This window comes from Poecilia formosa, unplaced genomic scaffold (genome assembly GCF_000485575.1).
Source record: "Poecilia formosa unplaced genomic scaffold, Poecilia_formosa-5.1.2 Scaffold271, whole genome shotgun sequence".
NCBI lineage: Eukaryota > Metazoa > Chordata > Actinopteri > Cyprinodontiformes > Poeciliidae > Poecilia > Poecilia formosa.
Window position 1 is genome coordinate 123833 of NW_006800210.1, and position 17568 is coordinate 141400.

The 17568-nt window shown below is 36.7% G+C and overlaps 1 protein-coding gene across 1 annotated transcript; it reads right to left on the bottom strand.

Annotated features, from left to right (window-relative positions):
* Positions 1-10423: 10423 nt before the first annotated feature.
* Positions 10424-16834, bottom strand: rgs4 (regulator of G protein signaling 4). The gene is made up of 5 exons (XM_007570950.2): positions 16638-16834; positions 16282-16389; positions 14903-14967; positions 12840-13003; positions 10424-12233 (listed from the first exon to the last, which is right to left on the bottom strand). The coding sequence occupies exons 1-5, from the start codon at positions 16679-16681 to the stop codon at positions 11997-11999; spliced, it is 618 nt and encodes a 205-aa protein (XP_007571012.1). The 5' UTR covers positions 16682-16834; the 3' UTR covers positions 10424-11996.
* Positions 16835-17568: the final 734 nt, after the last annotated feature.

Sequence of the window (17568 nt, forward strand, 5' to 3'; positions counted from 1 at the left end):
GCCACCTTGTGGACAGGTTCAGGAATAGCACTGATGTATTATAACAACTTATAAGATTGAGAACCCTGACAAAGGAGATAATGATGGAGATGGTGCCTTGTGGTGTGGATGGGTATTGCGCTGACCTGCAATACCCATCCAAACGCTTGCAGGTTTAATTTCTGTTGCAACCATAGCTTTATGGCAGCCTTTTCTGTCAGAATGAACATTAGTGATCTCATGAAAAAAAGAAAGAAATGCTAGAAATTTTAGATTGTTTTGAAAATGTACTTTATGGGAACAAAAAAAAAAAAAAATAGGAGCAGTTGACTCTCTTATGAAGTCGTGTTGTGGGTGCTTAAACATTTTCATTTAAGTTTCATTTAAGTCTCTTTCATTTTTCGAAAGTATCAACGTTCACAGTTGCACAACATAAAGTTCCACAAGTCAGCATGGCATGCCACATTTGACTATTGGTATTATTATTGTTATTATTATTACGATTCAAAACATGATTAAAAGGCATTTAGTTTATTATCAAAACTATGCTTTTAAAAAAGTTTGGCCAATAATCTGGTCCTCAAAAGCAATTGCTCACTAACTTGCCCCTTTAAAAAAATCTTTACTTACCATCCCATGATTATTAGGTTATTTTGATGCAAACTAAACTGATGGATTTGGTATAATATTCCCTGTGAACCTCTACCCACTTTGAAAGATCCTGTGGGCCTGATTTCCCTGTATGTGTTGCAGTCCAGACTGTTTTCATCTATGCTTATGACATAGAAAAACGATCTACAATGCCAGTGGCTTACTTCTACCTGTTATGTTCGGTGTTTTCTGTGTAGTTATTTTTGAGGTTTTCTGTGTTAAGTCCTGTTCCGGTCCTGTCATCCCTGTTGATTGTTTCTCAGGTGTTTCTAGTTACCTGATTACCCTCCCTGTGTATTTAAACCCACCTGTTGTCTTTGTCTCTTGTCGGGTCTTCGTCTTATGTCAGTTTTGTCTGTTGTGTGCTGGCCAGTTGAACTGGATAGTCCTGGTTAAGCATAGCTCTCCTATTCAGTCTTCAGTGTCATCAGTTGCTACCGGTAATTAGCTGTATGCTAACCTCTCTGCCGTGCTGCCTGTCATCCTGGACTGTTTGGAGCTTCCTTCATTAAATCACATCATTTTCACCACAACCTGGGTTCAGCCTGCGTCTCTCCTCACCACCTCAAACCCACTTGATGACTCTACCCTTTAAAATACTTCAAGACGTATTTCAAAGAAAATGCCTGTAATAACACTCCTAACATAGAGAGTACCTGACATTTTTCCTTGTCTATGCTGATGCCACCAACAATGCCAGGTAATTCATTTTCAGTTCTATTTCTGTATGAAGTAAAATATAAAACTTTGAGTGTTATTAAGCATACTTGTGAGGCGACATCATCACAAATGTTTTCTTATTGTAAGTCTGAGGCAATATTCTAATTTTAAACATATTAAATAAATAAAGAAAACTAGAGGCTTGAAAACAATAGTCTGCATGCCATCCAGATCATTTATTCCCCCTCAAGCAATGAGTTGTGGGAATAATTAAAGGTTTTAATAATGTTCTAATTTAGCAAATATGACTGCAAGCACATTATGCAACACTTCCATAGTTAATGAGAAGGTGCAGACATATTCTGAAGATCAATTTTATCCTGTAACGTTTATAAATGAAACATCATTAGATGTTAAACCACACATCCAGACATGTGGCAACAGGGATGTGTGTCTTGTATGTACTTGGTGCATGCATAATCGTGTGGTAGAGATAAGTGCTTTTGTGTCCATGTGTATCAGAGGGTACGTGCTTTCTTGTGCGCATGATGACATTAGAGCTCCAGACCCTCCTGACAGGTTTCAATTATCAAAGCTCACAGCTGCTCAGCGTTTGAAAGCCTGGAGAAAAAAATCCACCGATAAGCAGGTTAATGCAAAATGGAGTACCGCTTAGGGCCAGAGTGTCTCAGCCCGTCCAGGACCTGGGCATTATTACAGCTGCGAGCAAAGAAACACACATACTTGCAAGACAAAACCTCGAGAATTATATATATATATATATCTTTTTTTTTTATTTTATTTTATTTCTTTTAGAGGAAAACATACTTAAAGACATTATACTATTTTCTCTTATCCACAAACTAATGCTGGTGATTATTGTTAGATTTTTTACTTGATTTTATTAAATCAGACTTTTTTTTATCAATGTGGTGTTTACAGAGGAGCTAATCTAATCACAGTACCAGTCAGAGACAGAGGAGGAGGAGAACAGAGCACACTGATTAGATGGAGAATGCTACAAAAGAGAAAATTACAACAAAGGTCAAATAGTTTCCTACAACGTTAGGAAATGTTGTAGGGAACTGATTTGTCATCAGAAAAAATGAACAGTAATTATAGATAAAACCAGGTGTTCGCATAAAGTGCATACAACACCCATAGAAATGCAAAAAAGGATTTTAACCCCAGAACAATAGCAAAAGATAACAGGCTATAGCTGGTAAGAGTGTCATTACGTGCAGTAAAAACAGTCCTGTATATGGGTGGCCTAAAAATCCCCACAGAGGGAATTCATTGAACCAAAAGCAATATGTAAAGACAATTTTGAGTTTGCTAATGCACTCAGGAACAAAGACGTTCATTTTCGAGACACATCCTGTTGCCTAACGAAACCAAAACAGAACAGTTACATGTTCAGGAAAAAAAGGGGGGAAGAGCTTCAGAGCAGTTTGTTCTCGAAGACTGTATTGACCATTCCTGATGTAAATTGCCACACGACTGAGACGTCCGCTGGCAGATTTCATCCAGTGGTTGTGTGCATCTTGGTGATCTAGACAAAAAACTGCAACAAGAGACCATTGAGGTGCGCAGAAAATGATCTTGCATTCCTTCAACTTTGATGTGTCAGTACTAAATTGTTACCGTAGTGTATAAATAATGCCAAAGGTGCTTCTTCCTTTTCCTTAGCTTGCATCCCATTTAGTCCAGTAGACATGACTGCTGCACCAACAAAACACTGCGCCACAACTTTACCCAGACATTTATTTTCCACCATAAATTGGATCATAAGACCTGCAATGTCATCCACTCGCTTCCAATGGCTCAAATCCGACAAAGCCCTCTTTGACACTTGTGTCCGTTATGCAATGCAGGACCAATGCCAGCTGCACTACTTTACTCACATCTGTTGTCTCATCCACCATAACAGAGAGAAATGGTGCTTTATTAACTGCCCTTATGATCTCCTCTTCCATCACCTCGGCAATAGCAGCAGTAAGGCCATTTTTCATTTGCCTGATGTTCCACTAAACACTTTACTAGTGGACAGCTGGGAATGTAAATCTGCTCTGCGTACATCTATGATACCAAGAAGGTCCTCAGAGTTTCCTTTGCTTTTGGATCTAACGTTTTTGTTGTGTCCCCAAAATGAAAGTTCCTCCTTACATAAAGAAGTGAGTCTTTCAGTTTTTTAAAAAAGATTTATCTGTTTCATTTCACCATTTCATTGTGGAGATCTGTTTTCCTGCACACCTGCTAGCTCAACTGTAGATCTACTCTCTTTCCCTCAAAAGTCATTAACTGTTGTTTGAAAGTTTGTTCACTCCACATGCAGGTTTTAGCTCTGGCTAGAACACTTTCTGACCATCCAATCAAGGGGTGTGAATAAGCTGATGTCACATTACGCCTGCTAGAAGGCCTTGGTGTCACTAACTCTAAATTTGATTGGTTGATGAAACAGTACAGTTTCATCAACTGTTATTCGACAGTTATTCTATGCCACAGCCTGCAGAAATGATTGTGAAGTCCTCCGTGTAGATTTCTTTGACACTTGCAACAAATGATTTTAAAAATGTAATTGGTGATGCTTTAATATAAAAAAAAACGCAGGAAGTAGGGGAAAAGCTTTGAAAGGTCTTGGACTGACAATTAAAAAAAAAAATTTAAGAAGCATTTATGGATATTTTACAGGGGCTGCACAGTGGCAAACATGGGTTCGAATCCCAGCCCGGGATCTTTCTGTATGGAGTTTGCATGTTCTCCCTGTGCATGCACAGCTATTTCCCAAAAACATGAGTGTTGATTGATCTTGATCTAAATTCTTCTTAGGTTTTGGTGCTTCAAACAATCATGTCTGTGCATGATTGTTTGTCGTGTCTGTCTCTATGCAGTCCTGCGATGGAGGTCGGAACCAGCACCCCTTGCTACCCAGATAGGGTTAAGCATGTTAGATGATGAATAGAGATTTTTACAGGTTTGCATAAAAGGCTTTGCAGACACTGCCTCCAAGGAAGTCAATATATACATATACTTAGTATGCAGGTGTAATTCATATTGCCAGCATCCCTGGAGTCCCTTCAGAAACAGCAGAGTCTTTGAAGGGACTGCAGCTGCAAACTTGCATACTACTTTGTCTGTTTCTTGTTTTTTTTAAATTATGGATACAATTGTTCTCAGTGAGTCAGACTGAGCTATGTTTTTTTAGCACTGTTTTAAGCTCTGCAACTTTAACCCTTATCTGTCTAATGTGTTCCTTGGTCTTCATGATGATGTTTGTTCACTAATGTTTTTTTGAAAATCCTCTAAAGCTTCTCAACCACGATCCTCAAGGCACACTGCCCTGTATGTTTTAGATCATCCCCAGNACAATTTTGAGTTTGCTAATGCACTCAGGAACAAAGACGTTCATTTTCGAGACACATCCTGTTGCCTAACGAAACCAAAACAGAACAGTTACATGTTCAGGAAAAAAAGGGGGGAAGAGCTTCAGAGCAGTTTGTTCTCAAAGACTGTATTGACCATTCCTGATGTAAATTGCCACACGACTGAGACGTCCGCTGGCAGATTTCATCCAGTGGTTGTGTGCATCTTGGTGATCTAGACAAAAAACTGCAACAAGAGACCATTGAGGTGCGCAGAAAATGATCTTGCATTCCTTCAACTTTGATGTGTCAGTACTAAATTGTTACCGTAGTGTATAAATAATGCCAAAGGTGCTTCTTCCTTTTCCTTAGCTTGCATCCCATTTAGTCCAGTAGACATGACTGCTGCACCAACAAAACACTGCGCCACAACTTTACCCAGACATTTATTTTCCACCATAAATTGGATCATAAGACCTGCAATGTCATCCACTCGCTTCCAATGGCTCAAATCCGACAAAGCCCTCTTTGACACTTGTGTCCGTTATGCAATGCAGGACCAATGCCAGCTGCACTACTTTACTCACATCTGTTGTCTCATCCACCATAACAGAGAGAAATGGTGCTTTATTAACTGCCCTTATGATCTCTTCTTCCATCACCTCGGCAATAGCAGCAGTAAGGCCATTTTTCATTTGCCTGATGTTCCACTAAACACTTTACTAGTGGACAGCTGGGAATGTAAATCTGCTCTGCGTACATCTATGACACCAAGAAGGTCCACAGAGTTTCCTTTGCTTTTGGATCTAACGTTTTTGTTGTGTCCCCAAAATGAAAGTTCCTCCTTACATAAAGAAGTGAGAGTCTTTCAGTTTTTTAAAAGATTTATCTGTTTCACTTCACCATTTCATTGTGGAGATCTGTTTTCCTGCACACCTGCTAGCTCAACTGTAGATCTACTCTCTTTCCCTCAAAAGTCATTAACTGTTGTTTGAAAGTTTGTTCACTCCACATGCAGGTTTTAGCTCTGGCTAGAACACTTTCTGACCATCCAATCAAGGGGTGTGAATAAGCTAATGTCACATTACGCCTGCTAGAAGGCCTTGGTGTCACTAACTCTAAATTTGATTGGTTGATGAAACAGTACAGTTATTCAGTTATTCGACAGTTATTCTATGCCACAGCCTGCAGAAATGATTGTGAAGTCCTCCGTGTAGATTTCTTTGACACTTGCAACAAATGATTTTAAAAATGTAATTGGTGATGCTTTAATATAAAAAAAAACGCAGGAAGTAGGGGAAAAGCTTTGAAAGGTCTTGGACTGACAATTAAAAAAAAAAATTTAAGAAGCATTTATGGATATTTTACAGGGGCTGCACAGTGGCAAACATGGGTTCGAATCCCAGCCCGGGATCTTTCTGTATGGAGTTTGCATGTTCTCCCTGTGCATGCACAGCTATTTCCCAAAAACATGAGTGTTGATTGATCTTGATCTAAATTCTTCTTAGGTTTTGGTGCTTCAAACAATCATGTCTGTGCATGATTGTTTGTCGTGTCTGTCTCTATGCAGTCCTGCGATGGAGGTCGGAACCAGCACCCCTTGCTACCCAGATAGGGTTAAGCATGTTAGATGATGAATAGATTTTTTACAGGTTTGCATAGAAGGCTTTGCAGACACTGCCTCCAAGGAAGTCAATATATACATATACTTAGTATGCAGGTGTAATTCATATTGCCAGCATCCCTGGAGTCCCTTCAGAAACAGCAGAGTCTTTGAAGGGACTGCAGCTGCAAACTTGCATACTACTTTGTCTGTTTCTTGTTTTTTTTAAATTATGGATACAATTGTTCTCAGTGAGTCAGACTGAGCTATGTTTTTTTAGCACTGTTTTAAGCTCTGCAACTTTAACCCTTATCTGTCTAATGTGTTCCTTGGTCTTCATGATGATGTTTGTTCACTAATGTTTTTTTGAAAATCCTCTAAAGCTTCTCAACCACGATCCTCAAGGCACACTGCCCTGTATGTTTTAGATCATCCCCAGCTTTAACACACCTGATTCAGATTAATCCAGTTCAGCAAAAGCCTGTTTTGATGCAGGGAAACATCCAAAACATATGTTTTCCTTGAGGACCAGACTTTCCAGTGTAAATATTGTTTTCTGACTTCTGGTTAGCAAAATCTTTTTTTTCAGTCATGCACCTCCTGCTGTTGTCTGAGGTTGGATCCTCAGACAACAGCATGTCAACAGTTCCTTGACATGATTTTTTAATTTGTAATATTCACTTTGTGTTTTTAAACCTTGCATGGCTCTTTATATGTATGGATGTTTCCAGTACCCTGCCAGGGGAATTGCCTAATGTCGATTCTTGTGAGGAAAGGAAGCTGACAACGATCTGTCTAGTGTGATATGTGACGGTGATTTTACAAGTAGATGTTAAAATATATAAAAAATCTAAACCAGTTTTCTCAGTTGGATAAATTGACTTTGAACTATTTAGTTGTAAGCACAAACATTTAGAAAAAAAGCATACTATAATCTTAAGGCATTTGAAAAAGCTAAATTTCTATGTCTCCTGTTCAATGTTGTCTTTCTTCTTCTGTCCTTTTTGGGTTTATTGTTTTTTGTGTTGTTAGTGCTAATAAGACCTAATCACTCATTCACTTTATGTGCTTTATGCCTCCATGATTGCTTGACCTTGAGTTGAACAGTCACATCTGTGTCCCATTATTTCCCTTTAAACTTAGTTTTTTCCACCCCTCATTTCAAGTCACATACCATTTACTTTCTTTGTTCTTCCAGTAAAATCCACAGCTGCTCTCAATATTTGTTGTGCATTTGACCGAACGCCAAGATAGTGGATGATTCTTTAAAACAACATCTCTTGCACTTAATCCTCTCGCTTGTTTATCTTGTACTTTGAAGTGTGGAATCTGAAAAAGGACCATATGAGATCTGAATTTTTTTACAATTTCATATTAAATTGCTTACATTTCTGAAAAACAGCAACAACAAATAGAGTAGATTACCACATACAGGTAGGCATTATTAAAAATTATTTGTTTTTTTTTTTCCCTTGGTATCTTTAAATTCTTTGGTATGACGTATTTGTCAATTTATCATTGTATTACTATTGGAATGTAACCTTTGTCTCCAACATTCCCTTCCCCATATGTCAACTCTTACAAGCATATCTTTGTAAAGCTTTCCATCTCCCCCAAACAGCAACTAGATGTTGTTTTGTGTTTCTGAACTTTGCTCAAGCCTACTGATTTTTTTTTTCCCTCACAAGATCCATTGACTGATAACCTCTGGGCCAAACTTTGCCTGAGGTAAAAAGTGTTTTTCATTTAGTCTTTGCTGTTATGCTTTGGTCATCAGAGGTTTTTCCTTTGTGGTGTTCTGCAGGAGTTGCGCAAGATTAGTCTCGGGGGTTACACAAGCCGTACCACTCAGAGCTGAGGTTCAGAACGCAGAAATGAATTGGCCTAGTCACAAAGTAAAGCAAACCATTAAGGCTGAATCCCTTTTTTCTGCCTCTTTAAAAGGCGTATAGGAAGCCAAATGAGGTGAGATGTTTGGCACCTGCTTAAATCTGACCTCATCAACTAAAAAGAATTACCTCTATTTATAACTCATGTTGGTCTTCAGTGTTGCTATGTTTTTGTAACAAAGTTACTGGTCCAGTTAACAGAGGTACATCCGGGCTTTTGGAAATGTAGCTTGGTCTGTGAACCTACCCTGATGGTAAACCAGCATTTAATAGTTAACATTATACAGACAAACAGACAAAGAGGAAGAAAGAGAAAGACAGAGAGAGAGAGATTTTGTTTTATTGTTTCTTAGTAACAGCTATTTTATTTATTTTCTTCTGAGGAATTGACAATTACATAGCTGTGTAGACATGCAATTCCATCATGGTCCTATAAAAAGCTTTTGCACCATCTACAATACATTTATCAAGGATTCAATGGGGGATTGGGGTCATTCTCTATTTAATTTTCTAAGGAGGTTTAAAGCATTCATCATACTTATTATATAAAATTATCCATCCACCATTCTGAAAATGTCACAGTGTCCTTGAAAATGACACGGAAATCCACCCCAAGTGTCCCTCTCTAAGTGGGTTCCGATACATGCTGCTGAATAAATAAAACGCTTTCCAGGAAATTGTTTACTGTTTTTTTGTCCTTGTCTTTCTTTAACATGTTTTAAGACTTTACCTCTCCTATGAAATTATTCTTCTATCAGACATTACAAGAGCCTTAAACTCAAAGTCGAGTAGTATTTTGCTCGGTTTCACTTGCTTTTCTGTTTAAGTTGTAGTAGACATGACCCGGGTGACTGAAAATAAACACAAGCCATATTTAACATATAATTAAATGCAGAGGTCAACCGGCTTGAGGAAATTAGATGAAAGCAGTGCTTTAAGTGTAAGCCAATCCACTGTTACTGTCCTTAAGCTAGTGTGCTAACATTAGACCAACTGATATGTATAAGTCAGGGATATGCACAAACAGACACACCTACACCTTTTCCTCTGGACAAAAATTGCCCTGTGCCCTGCTTATCATCAGGTGATACTGTTACATTTTGATAATGATCTGTAATCTGAAAACACTGCACAGTCACTACTGGAAATGATGTAGGTCTGCAAATCACAGACATTTACTGTAATATTAAGAACAATTTTACTTTTAAGACCTTCAAGTAAACAAATCAGACCCATATTTACTGATGTATTGAAGTATAAAACTGATTAAATACACATGAACATGGACACACACACACTTTATACTACTAAATTGGTCAAAACATCAAAGAGTCTCCTGTTTAGACACTTTCCTGCAGCAAACAAATCTATGAATAGGCTGTGGTAAATGTGTTTTTATGATTATGAATCCTAATTGGATCAGAAATCCGGCATAATTACCTGTTTTGACAGTAACGGATTAAAAACGTTTTGATTTGCCCATTATGAAAACATAATAATAAAAAAACCTTCAATCCCTTTTCTGTTTTTTCTTTATATGTTGATTAATTATTACGGCAACATTTTCTATAATTTATCACCATGCTTTGTTATTGCTCGTCTCCGACCATGATTGAGTGTCAGGAGGAGCTTATTGCCTGAACTGGCAAAGTTAACAAAGCACATCTTTATGTTTTCCTATTAATATTTGTCAATTGGATAACAAGATGGGCTGTTACCAGCTTCAAGAACACACACATTCACCTATAACTAAGACTGCCATGGTTTTGTTTCCAATCAGCCTAACGGAGCATTCAAGTTGACTTGCAGTTACCAGCCATTAGACAAAAAGTCTGTAGGTACTTAATAGTTATAATATATCAGCCTAGTTTTTAGCATTTGAGGTTCATCAACAAAATGAAGCCTTTCTCAATGTGAGCACTTCATCCCTGTTTTATCTACTTTACACTGGCTGCCTGTTTCTTTTAGAATAACTGCTACAGTTTTACTGTTAGTGTTTTAATTCTTTCAAAATCAGAAGTTTACGTTCCTAAGTATTTAGTTGCATTGCCTGCGTGGGTGAAATGTCTGTAGACTTGTGCAGCTCCACAATTCTCTTCTTGATATCTTGGCTGATCTCTTTTGACATTCACATTATGTCTAACAAGAAAGCAGCGTGTTGCAGGTGTGGCCCTAAAAATACATCCACAGGTATGCCCCCAATGTGTCAGGTAACTAAATGATAAAGCATGCATGCAGAACAGAATGTAAATGGAATAATACACAGCAAACAAAACATCGCAGCTTTTGAAGCACAACTTTATCTTGAACAGTCACAGACAGATAAATAGGGAAATACCATAATTGAATAATATCAACATACACAATCAATAGTTTTTAAAATGATCACTGTATACATTTTAATTTAACATGCATTTCTGCGAGCTCCTTTTATATCTAGCAAGTCACTCTCCATTTTTTTTTTCTTTTTCTTTTTTTTTTGGCATTGCAGCATGGCTTACATATACAGTAAATGATTGAAACACCTCAATAAAAAACAATTCGCTATTATCTCAAATGTTTAGAGAGTATACAGCATGAAAATATGACATTCTGATATTAGATGAAGCTATTTTCACAGTGTAGAGCTCATGTCCAGATGTTCATACAGCACAGTCAATTGATAGTTTTGTTGAATTTTGGGAATTACAAAACAATGAGAACAGGCATCAGAGACATTCTTTTGCTGTTGCACAAGCCACCATAAACATTGATTATGGAGTAAAAAGAGGTTATAAAAATGAAAAATTTAAATTGTTAAGCCATAGAGAGTGTTTGTATCTTACATTCTGCTGCTTACTGTTGCCACTAAAACTCATTTTGAAGCAAGTGGCTTTATGTTTCTTCTAATGCATTCATTTAAGGTGCCCTATGCTAATATTTTTAAGTCATAATACTGTTTTGTTTGTGAATAGTTACCAACCAACTTAATATTTAATACTTAATATTTGTGTTTGTCAACACAAAAATAATGTTATAATGTTATGCTGGGCTGTATTCAAACATCACTGTGTGATAACCTATATTTGCACAGTGCTTTTAGCTGTACCTGAAATACTGAAGTTTTGTACTTAATCAGACCATATGCCAATAGTAATAATGTCATAAGATCTGATTGATGTGTTTCCTTTTGCTTCTATTTCAAAATTTGCCAGATTTTAGGTTTTTTAATTCCAAAGAAAAGTCAAAAAGTAGCTAAAGTGCAAAGGAGTGTCTTGGCAGGTTGATAAACTGAATCGACTTTTAGTTTTGTACTAAATTTGTGCTGGAGCTGCATTGAAATTCAAACCGCATGTGAACATTAAATGGACATGCTTAAGCAGTCTGTGGAACTTACTTGTCTTTTTATCCTTTTTTTCAAGTGTTCAAAGTCTTTCAAAGTAAAGAGCTTTTGAAAGGTTAGTTCGTTGGTTGGAAGTAGATTGATCGTAATCCATTTTAATGTCTGACCTATAGTTACTACAAGGGTTGTAATTTGGAGTCACTATACATACATTTGTGAAAACTGTATTTTTAATATTAATGGAAATAGAATGTAAGGTCTGACCATAGCAATCTCTCCAGAAAACCACAATACAGCAGATAGTGAATTCAGAGATGGAAAACATTACATTTTATCAAATATATGACTACTAAACTTTGCAAGTGAATGACAGCAAATTGAATAAGTAAAAAAAAAAAAAGTCATCCTGTATAAACCTACATGAGTCACCATTAGCAAACTCTTTCTGATAACCTGTCCCTCTCAGTCTAGTACTCTGTTGCACTTTCCATCTTTGGCACCTGCTTTAAATCTTTATGTCTCCCCAGCGTTTAGGCCCCACCAGCTAAAACCTGCCTACTGTCAAGCCAGTCGCAGCCTTTCTTCTCTTGAGCAGCACAACTCTCTTTCTGGCATATTTCTTGAATCATCTTGGATTTCAGGAACCTTCTATAAGAGTCTTTTTCCATCAAATTGTAGATCATCTTCTGAGCTTCATCAAAACAGGACGGGCCGCCACTCTCGATTTCCCGCCTTGTTTTTTCTCTAGTAGCTGCGTCCAAGTTTACCTTGAATAAAAAAAAAAAAGAGGCAAAGTAAAAATCAGGAAACTTGGATAAAATTTTACAGGTGCAGGTGTAGGGCAAATGGAACGCCATCTTCTTAGTAAACTGCTAACCATATCCAGAAAAATCTTAAAACTGTGTTTTAAAGGGGGCAGGGGGAGGTTGCAACAGTGGCAAAAATTTCTCAAAGTTATCCGCTCTAAGTCATAAAACACTATGTTTTCGGAGAATGTAGTAAAAAATAAATAGCCAAAGAAAAATAATGAGCTCAGAAGAAAGCTGGTTTCACCAAGATCGGTAACACTGTCCATTGTTGAAGTTCCTGGGGGCAATTAAAGTCCTTCTTAATGATCAGATTTTCTTGTTTTAATTAGATAGACTGAATACTAATTAACCATGTCATATATGTGCATTTCTCCTTTCATTTAGTTGCCTTTTCTCGTTCTTTATAGACTTCATTCACAAATGTGCAACAATAAGTCTTAATTTAAAACTTATTGTCTTAAATGATGTTTAAGACAGTATGTGTTGTATAATATTTACATAACAAGCAATCTTACTGGTTTCATTCAAGTGTTTTTATCAAATAATGAAAAAAAAAATCATTACCTCATTTGGAGCATCTGCCTCAACATATTGCTGGTACATTTGCTTGGCTTTGGTTGCCATCTTGGAAGGTGGAGTCTTCTTGTAGTCCTCACAAGCAATCCAGAAGTCAACATTTTCCTGGCTGAACTCTGACTTCAAGAAGCTGGTAAAGACTGTGCGACCCACTAGGAGTAACAAAGAAAAGATACAGACTTGTTAATCCATCCATTTGGACACACACTAACATGTAAGGGAAATAATAATCAATAACTGTTATGTTTCTGGACTGCCCATATTTTTTTAACTGTAGGAGGAAGCCAGAGTACCCAGGGGATCATGCACATTTTACAAAATAAAAATGCAATTGATGACTAAAAGATCATATCTGTTACTACACCAATAAAAAATTAGCCAATGCCAAATTAAATGAAATAACCAAAATGACACTTTTAATAGCTTAAGATGGCAAAATGTCTGGTGCTAGTCCTTGCCCATGTTGGTTTTGTAAATGAGAACTAGTTCTTAATTGTCATAACTTGTCAAATAACGGTTAAATTAGCAGTTAGCTTGTATCTACTTTTCAGTTTATCCAAACCAACGTCATATTTAGTGTACTGCAAGCTAGAAAAGTTTACAAAGTTTTTTGAGATATCTTAAAAACTATTTTGATTACAGAAATGAAACCCTTTAAAATTGATCATATAGACCTCGTTAGAAAATCTCACACTTTACAAGGTAAGCCATTCTTGACTTTAACTATTGCACAATGGAGACATTTGGCTATTAAGTATTGAAGACGTAATTGTTATAACTATGTGCTACAGCCTCAGTTTGAATTTTTACAGCATATCTAAGGCAAGTAAAAGCATTGCTACTGTCCAAATCTGAAAATCCAGAGGAAACCATGTAGGATCATGCAGTACTGATCAGTTGTGTTCAAACAAAAGGAATAAAATGAAGTGTCGTTTGATCATAATCAATTAGTATTCACACAAAGACTAATACATCTGCATCAACATTTGCTTAACCTGTGTTCTAAATATCAGCTGATTGTGACTGCAGACTTAAGACTATTTAAAGACTGCAGAGCAAATAGATGTGAGCCTCTGCTGGAGACATAACACCATAAAACGTAACAGACGCAGCTGTGCTTATTCAAACCTCCACACAACTAAAATGACAGATAGTGGAAACCGTTTATGATAAACAAAGTCTTCTAAAAGAAGATCAGTTCACTGGAAGCTGACGGCTGGAGGCAGAAGGAAGACATGACAATGTTGGAGGTCAGTGGCTAAGTTCATGGGATGCATCATGTCAGAACTCAGCTGGTTCCCGCAAGGCCAATGCTCTACTGGCTATTGCATACTCTTGACGAGATTCTCAGAGTGCTGAAATGCACAAACACAAATACACACGCACACATTTGCTCACAAACACACACACGCACACACACGCACATGCACACACACACAAACTCTGCACTAGTCACAACGCCCTGAGGGGCCATCCAGTTGTGCCTCGTGACACGTAGCAAAAGCCCAGAGCCTGAGAATTAACTGGGAAGTGCCTGTACGTGTTTGTACTTAATTTGTTCCTCTAACATTGTGAAGTGTAAGTTCTATTTGATGAAAAATAGTGTTTCATTGTTCACTTTATGAATAATTATGATAATGAAACCCTAAAAACAAAAACAAACTTCCACTTTATTTTTTTTTTTTTCAGGTTAAAATCTTTAAAATGTGGAACAGAGATAACGCATGCTACTCTCATCAAAAACCTTATTGACGACCGTTAATGAGTAAAGTGTTTGTCAGGCTGCGATCTGATAGTGTTCTCATGACTGAAGCACCATTGTGTCTCATGAGAAACATTACTCAACTTATATAAACGAGTTTATTATTTTACATAAACCCCAAGGACCTCCTGCTGAGAACTAATGAGTCCAGCATGACAGTGAGTAGCAATGTAATTGGGATAAAATCAGGTCCTTTCAGCTTGATTTATGTCTGTATCACTTCCTGTATGTTGCCTTGTTACTTTAAATTCTTTTCTTTATAGATGTGAAACTGTAATATTATACTCACTTTCACTGCTCATTACATGACAGAAAGACTCCTTCCATTTCTCCACCTCAGCAGCGTTAGGGACTCTGAAAGATGACAAACAGGTATTTTGTAAAGGTAGCAGAGAATATATATGTGCAAAAGAACAAATATTCAGCTAAACATGTGATTTTTATTGGTACATATTTATTCAGGTTTATCTTAAGATTCTGCTGTTTTGTTTTGTTTTAGACTTGTTTTATCTCGCATACAAATTCTTCATTTTTATTACCACCAACTCAATAAATAAGGTTTAATATGATTATGATTAAAATGAATGATTTATTTTCAATATTGCATAAAGGAATATGCTTTTTTTTGTCCCCGAGTATTTATAAATTATTGAGTGTATTATTCAGGATTCAGTGTTGACACTAGTGATAGTGACATCTGACCTTTCTATCATGGAAACTTCCACCTCCACAAAAATCTCTCTGCCTTGGCAAAACCAAAAGTCATAAGAATAATAGTAGCTATGTCCAGAGGGGGACAAAGCATGATTTGTATCCATATAAATGACTCCATGGACTAAATATTGATTATTTATGACTGTTAATGGCTTGGTTAGGCGTTACCGGAAAGTAAAGGTCAGCACCATCACCTTCTCATAAAGGACAATTACAAGCTTCCCGTGAGAATTACACCTGCGGGCAGATCAGGGTCAAAACAAGAGCTGTTGTTCCGCGAGTTGTTGATGTTAAATTTAACTCTCCAGTCAAAACACCAGCAATCATAATAAAGGTATGAGTATTTTTGGTCCAAACAGCTACAAAAGACTAAGTAGACTAAATGAATGTAAAGAACCTCAGACATGTGAGCAATGATTTTCTAATTAAGTGAAATGACATTCTGGCTGAGCACGTCTTTGCAAGGTCTCTTGTAACATGAATCAGCACATCAATCAATCAATCAATTATCTTTATCCCTTCCAAAATTACAAAATAAAAGGCATTCTCACAACCGAAAAGAATTCTCAGTTTCAATTATTTATTGAAAGAGGCAAAAAAAAATTATATATATATATATATATATATATATATATATATATATATATCTTGTGTGATAAGAAATCATTGAAAGCACTTCACAGTGCATAAAACAAATGTTTTATGGTTGTGCTTAAACAATGTTAGACTGAAATAAAATAGAACAAACAAACCAAGACATATGTTTATCCACATTACTCTCTCCTACATGAATATTTGTATTGTTCTTAATGCAACAGGTGTATTACAGGTGTATTACAATGAGCACTAGGATGTATTTTTTAATCTTTTGGAAAAGGAACATGTTAAACTTTGTGACAAATCAAATTTAACAGAAAAAGACAGAGAAAACAAAACCATGTGAATTTTTCTGACCTCTTTGTAACAGCCGTTGCAGTTTTCTCCTTTATCTCCTTCTGATCTGCAGCTTGAGGTTCAGGCTTCTGTAGTAAGAAGCTTATTTTGTGCTTGATGTCTTTAGCACTGTGGAAACATGCATTTCAAAGATTTCAGTTTGTTTGCATCAAAAAAAAAACATTAAAAGAATGGCTAGGAATCATACAAGTGTTCAAGAGCTCTTATATTGATAAATATAATATACAAACTAGTTTCAAACAGTAGTATTCTGTTTCTAAAAATATACAGTTAAAGAAAAAGAGCAGACAGTATTTGATTTGATTTCCGTTAGCATAACAACTTATTCCCTCTTGTTTTAATTACACTGATCTTACCTTTTCAAGCAGGTTGCAGGGAGTGTCGCAAGTCCTTTACACATGATGGTGCTCTAAAAATCCAAAAGTCACAACTTGTTTTTCTCAATCACAGAAGAGGAAACTGAGCAATTGTGACCAGCAGAGTTTTTATAGCGTTGTCCTTCAGCATTAGACAGCAAGCTGAACTTATCTCCACCCCCAGCAGTGATTTATACCAGCAGAAAGCATTGAGAGAAAAGCAGCCAATCACAACAGATGGAGAGAGGAAGAGAGAGACAGAGAAGTAGTAGCTGAGAGAGGGAGGAAAAAAAGGGAGAAGACACAATAGAAACTGAAAACGGATGGGATTCAAATCAACCTGAACAAAAGGTGATTTATCCCCATTGAGGTCATTCGGGTGTTTAAGGAACTTGTGAAGGTGTTCATATGAAGGAGAAAGAAAAAGCAAAAAGTATTTATCTCCTTCATAAATCTAACCTGGGCTTTGACAGTGACATATGCTTGTGCTCTTTTTACTGCACTTAACAAGGTATTTCTGCAAAACCATTGTCAATTGTTTTCATTGAAAGAATCCCTTTCAATAAATGTCACTGCAGTGAACTTTCACAGTTAAATACATAAAGGTAAATTCCTTCAATAACTTTGTCTGTGCATTAGTTAGAGTAATCCATTCAAAAAAGCATGTTAACTTAGAGCATTTGGCTGTCTTTTTTTATTAATATCCTCCCATTTCAAATGGCACATATAAACTGTTATGGAACCATATTAGATTTGTTTAAAAGCTCTTCTGTTATCACATGTCTGATTTGTATATTTACATTTGAGTTTCCACTCCCACGTAAGTTTAGCAGTCTGATTATTTGTTCATCTTAAGTGTTATCAGTCAATAATAGGTCTGGAACAAATGGTCGGCAAAAATCTGCTTTTCTATAAATAAACTTAAAGCAAG

What these genes read in the sequence shown, in the direction of transcription:
- rgs4 (XM_007570950.2), bottom strand. Translation starts at nt 16,681, where the DNA reads ATGTGTAAAGGACTTGCGACACTCCCTGCAACCTGCTTGAAAAG. An exon ending in CCTGCAACCTGCTTGAAAAG is followed by an intron (nt 16,390 to 16,637) that starts GTAAGATCAGTG and finishes ATGTTTCCACAG; the next exon opens with TGCTAAAGACATCAAGCACA. An exon ending in GCAACGGCTGTTACAAAGAG is followed by an intron (nt 14,968 to 16,281) that starts GTCAGAAAAATT and finishes GTCATCTTTCAG; the next exon opens with AGTCCCTAACGCTGCTGAGG.